Genomic DNA, 14,307 nt, shown 5'->3' on the forward strand with positions numbered 1-14,307 from the left:
AGCTACCTACTGCCACCCACTGACATGGAAGAGTATTACATTACTCTGCCAGTCACTACAGCACAGACACTCGACAATGGTAATTGGATTTTTTCTAACGGTACACCTGAAGATTTCTCACAGTGATTGAAAATCACTGATCTAGATGACTGTTCTCTGCAACTGACTGATTTATTCTTCTTTTGCTTTTTTTTAGGATGGTTGTATGAATTTTCTAAACGACTAGGAGTGCCATACACTCCAGTGGAGCGATATGTTTCGTCTGTAAATACCAGCAGTCACTCCAATAGTAGCCACATACCGGTAATTAACCAGACAACTGTAGAACTACTGGGTGGACCTTCTGTCCGGAGTTCCTACATCACCTCTTTGTACTTTGCCCTTAGCAGCCTTACCAGTGTAGGCTTTGGAAATGTGTCTGCCAACACTGATGCAGAAAAGATCTTCTCTATTTGCACAATGCTAATTGGAGGTAAGTCCCACGATTCATTCAAAAAAATTGTTTTCAATGCTTAAGTTAGCAAATAAAATATTTTATATATTAAATGTATATTTATATATATTTTATATAATAAAATGTATTATAAGGATTGCACAACAGGTAATTAGATTAAAACACAAATGACATAAGCATTAGGGAGTTGTTTTTCATGGAAAAAGATTTGTAAAGAGTGACACCACTTTTTCTGTTAGAAAATGTGAAAAATTTGGAATAATGCATGATTAATGCAAAAGTGTCAATGAGAAAGGGAAATTTTTGCAATGTTTATCATTTTCTGAGGGCTGTATTATGATAATAATTACAAAGGACTGTTTCAGAGGAATTGCAAAGCATCTTGTATAGCTGCAAAGCTCTGGCTTCTTCTCTAACACATTCTCCCTCACTACTGTCATTACAAGCAAGAATCGGGATGGGAAAAAATCGATTATATAGAGAGGGAAGAGCAGAATTCCTGTGGGTTGCTGGGAGTGGCTGTACATACTTGGTATGCTTTGCAATGGCACCTGTGAACACTCTATTAAGCCCCTGGATGCACTTTTGCTGAAATAAAGACACAAAGAAATAGTCAGATAGTTCTAATTAGACTTATTTCCAACTCGGATTGAGCTATGCTGACCTTCCTGAATTTGAGCTCTTTGCAGCAAAATGTCCATCCTCAGGATTCTCCAGTGACAGGCTGCTACATTCGTACACCGGTCTATCTTCTTCAGAGGGCTGTGCCTGACTTTAGGAATTGTTGCCTATTTGTTCAGCACAATTGGAGGTGAATAGAACATGAAATTGGTCTCAGACTGTACCCATGCCAAGGTTCCTTGGCTATCCAGAGAGAGATTAAAAAAAATCTTGGTTCTGGATTTCTCTACAAATCTAATCTGACTGTATTTGATAATGGGAGGGTGCTATAACTGGAAAGAAGAATACTCATAAAAACCTTGGACAGTAATGTAGAAAAGCAGAAATAACACAGAGTCCATCTCCACTGATTCATTTGTTGTCAAACAGAATAATTTTTCTCAGTTCAAGGAGTTTATAGTTTCCTTTCAAAACCATCATTTCCATCATTTTTAATCCTTTATAGGCCAGCCTGGTTGTTAGGAATAATATTCACATTATGTTATGATAAAAATATTCATGCTATTTGCGATTTCTATTATTTTGGAACACAAAATATGATACTTACCTGACATTTTGAGTCTGGTAAGATAAAAAAATATCCTTTCAGGTTAATTGTAGATCTCACTCAGTTAGCCATTGAGTTTGTTCAGCATTCAGCTACAAATCCTAACAGAGTGATTTATATCAGGAAATACTAACATAATCATAACCACAAGTTAGACCTGAAGCTGTGAAAAATTGCTGCAGCAATGACTATAACACAAGTTGCTGTATATTGTTGGCATTGGTAAAGATGGCAACATCTGCACTAGGGATAAGGGTAATTGTTTTTTTTTTCCATTTAATTTTCAGAGAAGGGGATTTTGGCAATATGCATGGCAATCAATACAGCGTAGTTTTGTTTTTTTTCGGGGGAAATGGTATTACATAGCACCTGAGGTTACAGAAGCTCTCCCAAACTATTGTTTATATGTTTTTGAGCTAAAAACAATCCTCCATTTTGCCTCCAGCCAATTGGAGTGTGCCCTTTGTGCTCATTAGTAATAATTAGAAAGCTGATGTATAAACAAGTTACCATTCATACTCTCATCTCCCATGTAGTAAGCATTGTGCACTCCCTGCTCTTGCTGCTTTAACTTTCATTGCAATCACAAATACGTAATAATTTACACAGAATTACCACTTCTCAGTGCAATCACTCAAGTCTACTTCATTCTTTTAGGTACGATGAAGTACTGTATATCCACAGATCTGTAATTACCTTTCAAGTGCATTAAAATAAATTTGCACATCCATAATTACTTTTCACGTGAATTAGCCCAACTCAGATTCACACAAGAAATTCACATAGATTACTGATTATAGATATACTCTGTAAAAATTATTATTAACTAAACTACCCTAAAGACACCATGCCATAAAAAAACATGACTGTGAAACTATAGGGGCTCTGTAGGGTAGGGGTACACTCCTGTAGGTATTACCTAATCCTCACCATACACATTACAATATAACTGTAGAATCCTTGTACAATCAATTTTAAAACCTTACATTTATTTGTTATCAATTAAGCAGACCCTTACAATACAAACTTGGCAAAGTTAGAGCAAATGAAATGTGTATGAGAAACCTTAGATTCATCTTAAAGACTTGGATACTATGCTATATTATGTGGTTTCCTCTGACACAAAATATAGAAGGCCTTGAATATGGGGCCTTGCTAAGGCTGGGTTACAGCAAATATCGGGCTATATTCAGGCCAAAGTTTAAAGACTGGTGACTTGAATGTTAAGATTAACATTTCTTTCAAAGATGCTTTGAAACACAGACCATGCTGAATGCAGTTTTGAAATTGTGTATTTCACATCACCATGAACGCAGAATTAGGTATTTTGTTCTCTCTAGTTTGGTGTACGTATTTTAGAACAATTTACACAAACAGAAGTGTCCTTCACTGGAGATGCAAACATCAATTACAAAAACATTTTATTCTGCAACACTGAAAGACAGATAACAGTCTCAGAACCTGACTATGATTTACAAACTACAATTTAGACAGAGTAAAGCCCTGTTGTAGAAAAAAGTAAATGTAGAAATTGTTCCTATGAAGCAATTTGAGCGCCTGCTAAGTCAGACATTTAAAATGTTTTGAAACACTGAAAGTGGATACACAAAGTTCTGGTAAAGAGACTGTAGCCATCTCCTGAGTTTTTTTTTTTTTTTGTTTTTGTTATGCTACTCTGAAGGAATTGTTTTTTTTGGGGTTGGGTCTTTGGGTCAAGGGTTTTTTTGTTATGGGTCTTTTGATACATTTCCCAAAAAATTAATCTGAAAAAGTGCCGAATAAAACAAAAGCAACAAAATACCATACAATTCAGTTTTCCTTGCTAATGTATATGAGCAGAAAATTATGCTTTTATAATACACAACTATCTGCTAATTAAAATTGTTAAGTGTTTAAATAAAAAAATAGAACAATATATGTGAATCATGTGAAGGAATTCTAGTTATCAAGTAATGTTTAAGCAAAGCTGAGAAATGGTGTTACTAAAAACAGCTAGTACCTAAAGTACACAAAGAAGAATCTAAGATACTTATCATACTGTACTCTGGAGTTCCTCCAGAGATTGCTAGGGGTTCCTTGACCAATAAGGGTCTTGTGCCAGGTAAGTTTATGTGACATTAATGACATTTTTGGCTATGTGTAAGTGTAACATTCTTCCTACAGGCCAACCATGTAAAAAGTTATCTTGCCACTGACAAGCAGGGGTTTTCTATGACCTGAATGTTATTACAAGGGTTCCCCCATGTTAAAAAGGTTGAGAAAGGCTGCTTTATCATATCGTATATATAAATTACAGAATTGATAGCAGCAGTGTTATTTCTTTTATTTATTTCTTCAGAGGATAGGTTGCAGAATTCTTCACATGGTGAAGGAAAAGGAAAAGCTTGAACGATCATTAATCTTGTAAGAGGCACAGTTACTCCAGTGTATCTCCTATAGGTGTCTTGTAATGTATTCATCTTGCTGAATGCCATGCAAAACCTAAATCTAAGTTTTAGGGGGATATCAGCCTTCAAGGTAACCTCATCCATCTTTTTTGGCTTTTATATACACAAATATACAAAATATCCTTGTGATTTGGTGGCCACAATAACAATCAGAACAAGGAAGACACAAATAAAATCAGCCAAGTTCTTCATGTAATTACATAGTACTGCTCTATAATATAACAATCTTAATCTTCCCTTCTTCTGTTTTTAGCTCTCATGCATGCTGTCGTATTTGGTAACGTCACCGCTATCATTCAGAGGATGTACTCACGGAGGTCTCTCTACCATACACGTACAAAAGACCTGAAGGACTTCATACGAGTGCATCGCATGCCCAAGCAGCTAAAGCAAAGAATGCTGGAGTGTTTTCAGACAACTTGGTCTGTCAATAATGGCATTGATGCTAATGAGGTAAATTAGATTAGCAGGATTTTTATTTTTGGATGGTTCCTCTTAAAAATAAAAATAAATATAAAACTATAACATGTTTCAGTACTATAGAAATTGGCTTTTTGTATCGGTTATACTTTTTTTTTCGTTTTATCGTTTATCGTTTATCGTTTACTTTCTTTTTACTTACCCTTTTCACTGACTGTGAAAGTACAAATATATTAAATTTCTTTGTCCAGAACATAACATATTGCCGCAGAATTCTTATAAACAGAACCAGCATATCATGGAGGGGTTTAACAAATAGCCCTGAAAAGAAAATATTAAACTGTAAAGACAATGATGATAACTCTGGGGATCCCTAAAATGATATAAAAACTAGGCATCTCATAGAAATGCTATGGCAGAGTAAAATGACATAATAAAAGCCTTAAAAGTATAAACCAAATCGACAGCTACATCACAATAATAAACCATAAAATAGCAAATAAAATAAACAATAAAGCCATAAGTTTGTGCCAATAAAATAAAGTCACAGTGAGTATGATCTTCTTTTAATATAAAAATCCTTGTACAGATTGAGTGTTTCTGTGTGTACATAAAGGAAAAAATATTCAAAGATCTTCACAGCTTATAGTATAGTATATATAGGTTATAGTAGAATCACCTTTTGGAGTTTCTCCCAGAAGCTAGGTCATTTCTGATGTCTTCTGGATTGCATGAGGTCACATCGGATCATCCATGGCTTGTTTTACTCCAGATGAATCCAATGCTTGTTAACAGAAGACTTCAATTGTCAGATAAGATGAAAAGCTTGGCACGCTGGGGCCATGTAATTCCACCGCTTACATTGAACATGACACAATAGCTTTTCTATTGCCGGAGGCTGCATGTATCTGCGGAGACCTCAGTACAATCCAGGCAACTATTGTAATTCTCTGGAAACACACTGATGCAGTGCAGCCTGATCCAGCACAAACTCTTCTATTAGATATAAATGTCCCAAAGTGACCTGCCAGTTCCTTTATGTCACAGCGCCAATGCTGTGGATTTTGTAATGTTCTGGAGCCCAGATAGAATGATGGCAATAGGGCAAATTTGATTATTTATCCCTACAATGATGTTTCTTTTAAAACACACAGAGCCAATGGGAATTAGGTTGGAGTTTGTTACTACCATGTATTTGAGGTAAACCCGCTGGTTCAGTATTCTCAGTCCCAGCAAAAATCCTTATACACTGTATGGCCTTTGAACTGTGGCTTTGAAGGACCAATATGGGGATTTTGTTTGAGCTAGACCCATCACTATACAAGTGACAATAGAGCAGCCAGAGTGTGAGTGTATGGGAATTGGAAGATATTGTAGGAAAAGGGAAGGCTGACAAACTGCAATGGAAGAGGTTAGAACAGTAAGACAACTGTACTTTCAATCTGATAGCTAGCTCCTGGGGCATGAAGGTCTTTGCTTACCTTTTTTATTATAATGCGATGAGGTAGTATTATGTCTTTCAGTATTTTCTTAGGTTATAAGATTAACACAAACATTTAGCTGCTATTCTGTCCAAGCCTTTCCTTTTCATACAGTATGACCTCTGCTTTGACATTCTTCTCTCATCAGTGTCCCTTGCTCCTGAGCATATAATATTCCCTCACAAATGTCCATTCTCTCCAAAGCCCTGTGTTTTACACCCCCCATATAAATATATATATATATATATGTGTGTGTGTGTGTGTGTGTGTGTGTGTGTGTGTACTGCCTCTGTCAAAACTCTTCCCATACTCTTCAGTTAACTCTTCAGTTAATTTTCTCCAAAAATTTTTACCCACTGTCTACCCCATGGTATACCATTGTTCACACTGGAGCATGATTATAACTTTATAACTCAATATTTTCACACTCTCTAACCAGAACTATTTGCAGTACTGTTTCTTTAGAATTATTATTACTTCTTACATTGCAGTATACAAAGCAGTGGATCTATGAGTTAAAACAACAAATCAGCATTGCTCTGCCATAACTTTTACTATCTGTATGATTTCTGTCATCTACACACCACTCCCAATTTTTCAACCCCTTTCTCTCATCCCAATCACGATTATCTCCCGCCTTTCTTTTTCAATATCTCACTTATTTTAGCTCTTGCTGCCTCTACCAACTCAACACAAGCTGTTGTTCATTATGACTGCCCTCCAACTCCCCATCATGATCACCTCCCACTTTGTCTTACATTGAATAGTTCTTATTACCTTCCTTCTTGCCACCTTCCTCCCTGGAAAAGAAACACACTTTTTCTTCACCCCCTGCCACTCAAAGATATGACATCTTTTCCCAGTGTTCCAACCTTTCTAATCACATTAAGCCCCAACACGAGCTCCCATATATTAATAATGTATGTCTACTAAAATTCCATTGTATAACATCCTTTCCTACTTATGTCTGCAGCTCCTTAGAGATTTTCCTGATGAGCTCAGAGCTGATATAGCCATGCACCTTAACAAGGAAATCCTCCAGCTGCCAATATTTGAGTCAGCCAGTCGTGGCTGCCTACGATCTCTATCTCTCAGCATCAAAACCTCCTTTTGTGCCCCTGGAGAATATCTGATCAGGCAAGGGGATGCTTTACAAGCCATATATTTTGTTTGCTCTGGATCCATGGAGGTGCTGAAAGACAACACTGTCCTTGCTATTTTGGGTAGGTTTAAAATTTTTGTTTGCCTTGCTTCTCAAATATATGATTTAAGGTCTGCAAATTGGAAGATGTGTTATGTAAAAACAGATAGCCATGGCTAGTCAGCATTTGTAGAAAACCACATTGGAATGAGCCTGCTATTAGATAAAGAATTGGTATGACTGCAGTGCTGAATATAATATTTTACTTTTGGTTAAAATAAAATAACTGTGAATATTATTTTTAACAGCTGTAAAAATTAAAAGAAGCATTCAAAGCACAATGTTCTTTCATCAGCTTATTAAAGAAATCTTTTTCCCTAAAGAATATGCTATTATTTCCACTACACTCGAGCATTGAAGTTATGTCTGCACTTACAAATCTGTTACTTGGTATTATTGTAAATCAAAAATGTAAAACACATAACATATTTCAAAGGTTACTGAAAACACACTGATATTTTCCTTTATTGGTAAAAATTTACCTTTAGTGCTGTTGCACTATTTTTATTAATCCCTCTTGGCAACCTAACACCCACAAGTCCCCAGACCACCAACATCTCAGAACTATGGACTTCTCTGTGGCACATTCCTCATTCAATGTTATATATCAGGCACACACAAACTCTACATTTGAAATAAATTTTGGACTCCAGTAGTGTATCGGGCACAAACAATCTCAATTATTCATTCAGAGTTGCTTTAGCACCGACCTCATGGGAATATTATGATTGGAGACTTTGTGGTACCAGAGAGGCTTATATAAGGGATTCAAAGATTGGGAGAAGGGACTAATGGTGGTAGAGTTTGCAAGATAGAAGGAGCTGCACTAAAACTAGATTAGGCACAGTTATTTCCATTTTTTTGATTGAGTAGGTGAGGTTATTATTGGTATTAGACTATTATTTGCTGTTTATGTGACCTTTTTTTTTGCTATTTTGAGACCTATGTTTTGTCAAGTTGTCCTAAGAGATGGAGATATAACAACAAGGGAATAGAAATCTCCCTGAAATCAATTTCTTTCTTAGACCATTGTTACCAGAAAAATTGATCTAATTTTATTATTTCCATAAAATTATTTCTTTTATGGCAGATCTTATGTTTAGAATTATGTATGTTTGATTGAACTAGGAAAAAATAAAAACAGTTAAGTATTACCTTTTTAAATTAAAATATTAGTGGATTTAAGTGAACGTAGCCAATGTAGTTGGGTATATGTGGTATAAAAGATATGATATTTGAAACAAGTTTTAGCAAATTTTAATTTTTTTCTACTTTTCCAGGAAAGGGAGATTTGATTGGCTCAGATAATCTCAATAAAAATCGGGTAATCAAAACCAATGCCAATGTGAAAGCACTGACATACTGTGACCTTCAGTACATCAGTCTGAAAGGCCTGCGGGAAGTTCTTGAACTTTACCCAGAATATTCCCATAAATTCATCTCTGAGATCCAGCATGACCTCACCTACAACCTCAGAGAGGGTAGTGAGACAGATGTGAGTATAAACTGTATTTATCGGTATTTTATTTGTTCATGTTGTTGCAGATTACAGCTATAGTTTTTTTTTCTTTTTTAAAAATAGACTCAAATCAAATAGACTTTATCAATGTCTGGAATGTGACCTATAAATGTATGGACATTAATCAGCATGTGGAAGTTATTTTGGCCACAAAACAAATCAAACCTGATCTGTCTTTAAAAGTGTGTCCAGACTATGAACAATAAACAATTTATTCAGCATTAAAATAACTGTCCTTATCCCCTAGTTTCCCTGCTCCCACGGCCCAGCTGTCAGACACTAGTGGGCTGCGGACCCGGGGGGTTTGGGTCCCCTGCTTCAGAGTCTTATGGGTCAGGATCCAGTGGGGGACACAACATTTTTGGAAGTGTCAACCCTTTCAAAGAGCTTGTTTCTCTAAATTGAGAGTAAGCCTATCTAGAGGTTACCCCAGTTATTCAATAAGCTAGTTTTTATGCTGTTGGAAAACTAGCAAACTTACATCCCCCGACCCTCTCAAATAAATTACTTCCATTGAAAAAAAAGTGTCCCTTTTTCTCCTCCAAATCCATGGTGGTCACTGCCTGCATGATGTGGGCAATTCCTGTTGGTTGGTGACTATCGGTCAACCCGTTCTATTTTGTGAGCATAAACTATCACGGATGTTGGTGTGAAATGGGAAGTTTAAAACAAGGGTGTTATTTTCAAGTTTTTGAGAAGCTGAGTATGGTAAACAGTGAAGCCAGGTGCTGGAGGTTTAAACAAAACCCCTAAAGTTCTTTGCACTTGGGCACCAGTCTCTATTTACTGTTTCTATTGCTTATTCATTTTGTTAGCACTAAGATTTTTTATGTTGTGTGTATGAATATTATCTTATAAAAAAAAATCCCTGCCGTGGCCTTTTGGGGTACAAATTGCTTTTTGGACCAGAATATTCCCCATTGCTTTTGTTAAAATATAGATTTATCATTTGTTTAATTAAATAGCAATATGTAGAAATAAAAACCACACAGCTAAACTGGTGCTTTAGTTTAATCTGTATGAGAAGCAAAATTTGAGGTGATGATCTTTCAAAACATTCTGGAATGCAAAATGGCTATGAGTCAGAAACGTTTAGCCTTTGACCACAAATCATGCTTTCAATCTCTACCTATGCTTTCTAATTTTTACATTTAATTATCAGTGATGCATCACATTTGCTGGACTACTGCAGATTAACTAGGGACAAAAAAGAAAGCATTCTTGTTGATCCAGTGTTGGGATCTAATTAGCTTAATTCAGATGCAAATAAACTCTTTGTCTGGCTTTTAAAATGCCTTTTACCACCTATATATTAACTATGATTTACTTTTGGGAAGTGTTGCTTCAGCCCCACCCCCTTAATTCACAGAGGTTGGAACTCGAGTCGGGGGACGTGGACTCAAGTCTGACTTAGGTCCCCTGATGAATGACTTGCAACTCGACTTGTGACTTGCTTTCTCTGCTGACAGCTGAAGGGGACGGGGAGGAAGGCAGTGAGGCTTTTGTTACACAGCCTTCCTCCCTCCTCCCCCTTCAGCTGTCAGAGGAGAAAACTTAGAATGAAAGAAAGGTGAGGAGGAAGGCAGTGAGTTTTCTGTAACATAACACCGCCTTTCTCTCCGCTTTCCCTGCATTCTAAGTTTTCTCTTCTGACAGCTAAAGGGGGTAGGTGTTACAGAAGCCTCACTGCTTTCCTCCCTTCCCCCTTCAGCTGTCAGAAGAGAAAGCCCTGGACTTAGAATGCGATTCTGTGCTCAAGAACAGGATCAGAGCTCTGTTTCTATATGGGGACAAATGGGGATGAATGAAATGACTTGACTTGGGACTCGACTTGGAAGAATTCTTGGTGACTTGAGCCTTGACTTGGAACTTGGTGTCAATGGCTTGGGACTCGACTTGGACTTGAAGGGTGACGACATAGTCCAACCTCTAAAAACGTTTTTTTCTTTTTAGTGCATGTTACCACAGGTTCCTCATCCCCCCAGTGTTTGTCTGTCACTTATGGGGTCTATTTAAAGGGTTTGTCAATGAGGGGCTTGCTCTGAGGTCTGTCACTGATGGTGTACTGTTACGCAGGGGTGGTCTGTCACTGAGGGGGTCTAAGCTTTGCTGGGATTTGTTTGCTCAGATTTCATCATTGTTTAAAATCAATAAAATCATTAAGCAAGTAAGCTTGTGTGGAATGTGAATAACAGGATTGCATCCTACTAAAAAATATCTTTCTCTCTTCTTTTGAGGGAGGTGAAGCAAATGGGGTGAGTGGATAACAGGTGCCAAGAAGTGCAATGCAATGCATTTAGGGTCCACCCTTTGCCTAGTTTGAAACTGTCCTTGATTGTGGAAGGGGCTGTTGAGTCGTGAGGCTCACCATGTGCCTGTAGTACAAGAAGTCACTCTCCTACAATTCTGAGACTAATACAGTGTGGTAGTGTGTGGAATTTATAAAATGTATTAACAAAATCCAGGTCAACTTGTGTTCTCTTCAGGATTTTTTAGGGGAGGTGGTGAGATCTTATGTTGATATCTCGTGACTGCACAAGATTTATAATGTGGGGTGTTTTTTATTCCAATGAGTGAGAATATGGGCTCTAGCAAGATTCAGGAGGTGAATGGTTCAGGGAGGATTTGTATCTATCCAAAGGAAAGTTGTTTACCTAAAAAAACTTTGGTATCAAGTATTTAGAACAGGCGATGCAAATCCTAAGCACAAGAAGTTTGGATTTGCATTGAAGGATATGGATCCACAGGTTCCTTGCTGGTAATAGATTAATAGGTTGTTAAAATATTACAGTTTTTTTGTTCATAAGTAAATCTTAAGTAAGTAATCTTTATTATGTGGTGAAAACTGCTGAAACCGATATCTCCACATTTAAAGGATAGAGTATTTTGGCAGGATAGAGAAATTAAATTGAGACATAGGGAACAGCTTAAAAATAAAAATACAGTTGCACAGTGTTCCTGATCTAAAAAATGAATAATGTCATTCTGCAGCAAAACTACTAAATCATTATGGATCCATTTGCACACGGAGTAAGGAATTTAGTAAATAACTTTTAGCAGGAAAACCACTGCAGAGAAATAATTTAGCATTCATTTACATTCTGTATCAAGCAAAAGTCTAATGGGAGTTTGAACGCAGTGATGCGTTTGCATATTTCATTATATTTCATAACGTGCTGCCTTTTGTTTTGGCCATGACTTTGTAGTGCATAAATATTGTGGCAGAGTATACAATTATGTAAAAACGTGAATTTACAATCTGTCAGAGGGTGGGGGAACTCAGTATATCCCAGAGATGTCTTTCTGATCTAAGAATAGCACTCACATCTATTTATAGCAGCGCAGAGCAGCAGCCGCTATTAACAAAAGCCCACTGGGAGAGGCAGCTATAAATAAAACTTGCTGTGCTGGATTTCCTCTTAGACTAATTAACTGATTTAAGACTCGGCTATGCTCTTCACGCAGCACTGACGGGGGAAAGTACAAGTTAGCAGGTGTCTTGAGTCCAGCTAATAGGAAACTCTTCATCCTTCATTTGCTAATTATTAGGTGTTTGCTGATATAATTTATATGTTTGCATTCTTTTAGTTATTTCTTTATAAAATGTGTACAGTGTACAAAGGATGACAATAATTAGTGCAAAGCAGATTCTTTGTCTGGGTTGCATGTGAGGCCATTTTCGGAGATAATGCAAGAAGTGGCATAATGGACTGTTGATTACTGTGCTTACTGTAATTTTCCTTTTCTGGTGCCTACACATTGACAGCATACATATTTAATAGCCTGGCCCCTAATTACCCACATGACCAATTCATCTATATAGGTGTTTAAGCCTAATGCCAGTTGTTCCCAGGAGTACATTACAAGAATGCGGATAGGCATTTATTACTTTTTTAGTAGGCACCAGGAAAGAAGAATTGTAAAAACTATGGTAATTAATTTTCTGTTTTCCTGGTGCCTCCATGCAGTATATATATAGCAAAATAAATCAGAGGGTAATACTAAAGAACATACATTTAATAACAGGATAGGGATAAACATGAAGCAGCTCTATTAAACTCCATGGTTGCAAGCAGAGCAAGATCTATTCTCCACTGAGAAATAAACAAGAGGCCCAAATGGCTGTCTTGATGGAACTCCTTCATTCAATGTCCAGGAAGGAAAGATGTTTTTAGTGGAATGCACAGTAGTCTTCCTTGGAGGAAAGCCCTATGTGCCTCCTAGTCCTATATACCCATAATTGTAAAAATCTTCTCCAGTCTTGGAGATCTTTAATAAATAAGGCCCAATGTATATAATCAGAGCAGCCAAAGCTACAGGAAAATGGGATCCAAGAACCCAATAGCACACAGTGGATCACAAAAATAAATCCCAAACTAAGAAAACAAATAGGATTCTAAAAAAAACAGGTATGTAGCTGTATGGGATACCAGCAGGGAGATGTGCAGAATGAGTAAATAGAGAGGAAAATAGTTACAAAGAAAGCTTTCAAATACAATGACTATATGGCCTACAGATAACTCTAGCAAGGGCCACTACTTAGACAGAGGAGGTACAGAAGGGACTCCTGACCTTATAGATTATTTTAGTTACTGAAAATCAAGGTGCTGGCTATCCTACTCTTGAACACAAAAAAGTAATGACTGGCATTGGAGTTAAACACGTATATAGCAGGGCTATTACCATGTGAAAGCAGCTGTGGAGGCACCAGTAAAACCAATTATCAGTCTTTTTCATTGTAGGAGAATGAAAAAGAGATTATGGTTGCAGTATAAGCACAGTGCTGCTTTCTTTAGATAGTAATAAATAAGTCTCTTCTGTCATTTCATGCATCATGGTTCAAACCATATATTCCTTGATATTGCTGAACTGGCTTCTAAGCCTGCATATAAAAAAATGACTATATAAATGGTCGGTGTGATTTTCTGGATGATGGTGCATCAACTGGGTATGGATAAATGCAGGTATGTTACCTCAATAACGATTTCCCAAGCCTTCAGGTTTTATTCCACTTGTTGCAGGAAGAGGATTCTTCAATCACCACAACACATAGATAAGACTAGTCATTAGGGAATTTATATTTCTAAACCTAAATCTTTTAAATGTAACGTGATCACTAGCAACTGACCAAACCTGAACCATCTTTGTGCAAAACCATGCCCTGATTTTCTTTAACCCTGTTTTATATTGACCCTCACATAGGCAAGTTTGCCAAAGAAAAATTCTGGACACTTACTAGTTAACCAGACATGGTAGCCAGAATAAAGTGACTGATTTCAAAGTAGGAGAATAAGCTGCCTCTGATGTATTGACTTGCAAGGAAGTAATCATGAAGCAGTTATTTGGCATAGCAAGTTCCCCTATGCCCTGCTGGGTCTGAGCAAGAGTCTGCTGGCAGAGCGCAATCAGCAAATGCATCCCTGCAAGCTCCTTCCTGTTCACAACAGCTGCATTCTTAGAATCTTTACACATAGATACAGATCCACTGCTAGAAGGAAGCACAATAGGCTGGTGGGGATGTAATTATTCGATACAGAAAGACTCCGCTCATAGAATT

The 14,307-nt window shown here is 37.1% G+C and overlaps 1 protein-coding gene across 1 annotated transcript in view; it reads left to right on the forward strand.

The window, feature by feature from the left end:
• The window catches only part of LOC140335727 (voltage-gated delayed rectifier potassium channel KCNH8-like), a 242,983-nt gene that overhangs the window by 209,559 nt on the left and 19,117 nt on the right, over positions 1 to 14,307 (forward strand). Inside the window, exons 8-11 of the mRNA XM_072418627.1 lie at positions 197 to 472; positions 4,383 to 4,582; positions 7,004 to 7,253; positions 8,512 to 8,726. Coding sequence (XP_072274728.1) covers positions 197 to 472; positions 4,383 to 4,582; positions 7,004 to 7,253; positions 8,512 to 8,726 — 941 coding nt within the window. The remainder of the gene's footprint in view (positions 1 to 196; positions 473 to 4,382; positions 4,583 to 7,003; positions 7,254 to 8,511; positions 8,727 to 14,307) is intronic.

Source organism: Pyxicephalus adspersus, chromosome 7 (assembly GCF_032062135.1).
Source record: "Pyxicephalus adspersus chromosome 7, UCB_Pads_2.0, whole genome shotgun sequence".
Lineage (NCBI taxonomy): Eukaryota > Metazoa > Chordata > Amphibia > Anura > Pyxicephalidae > Pyxicephalus > Pyxicephalus adspersus.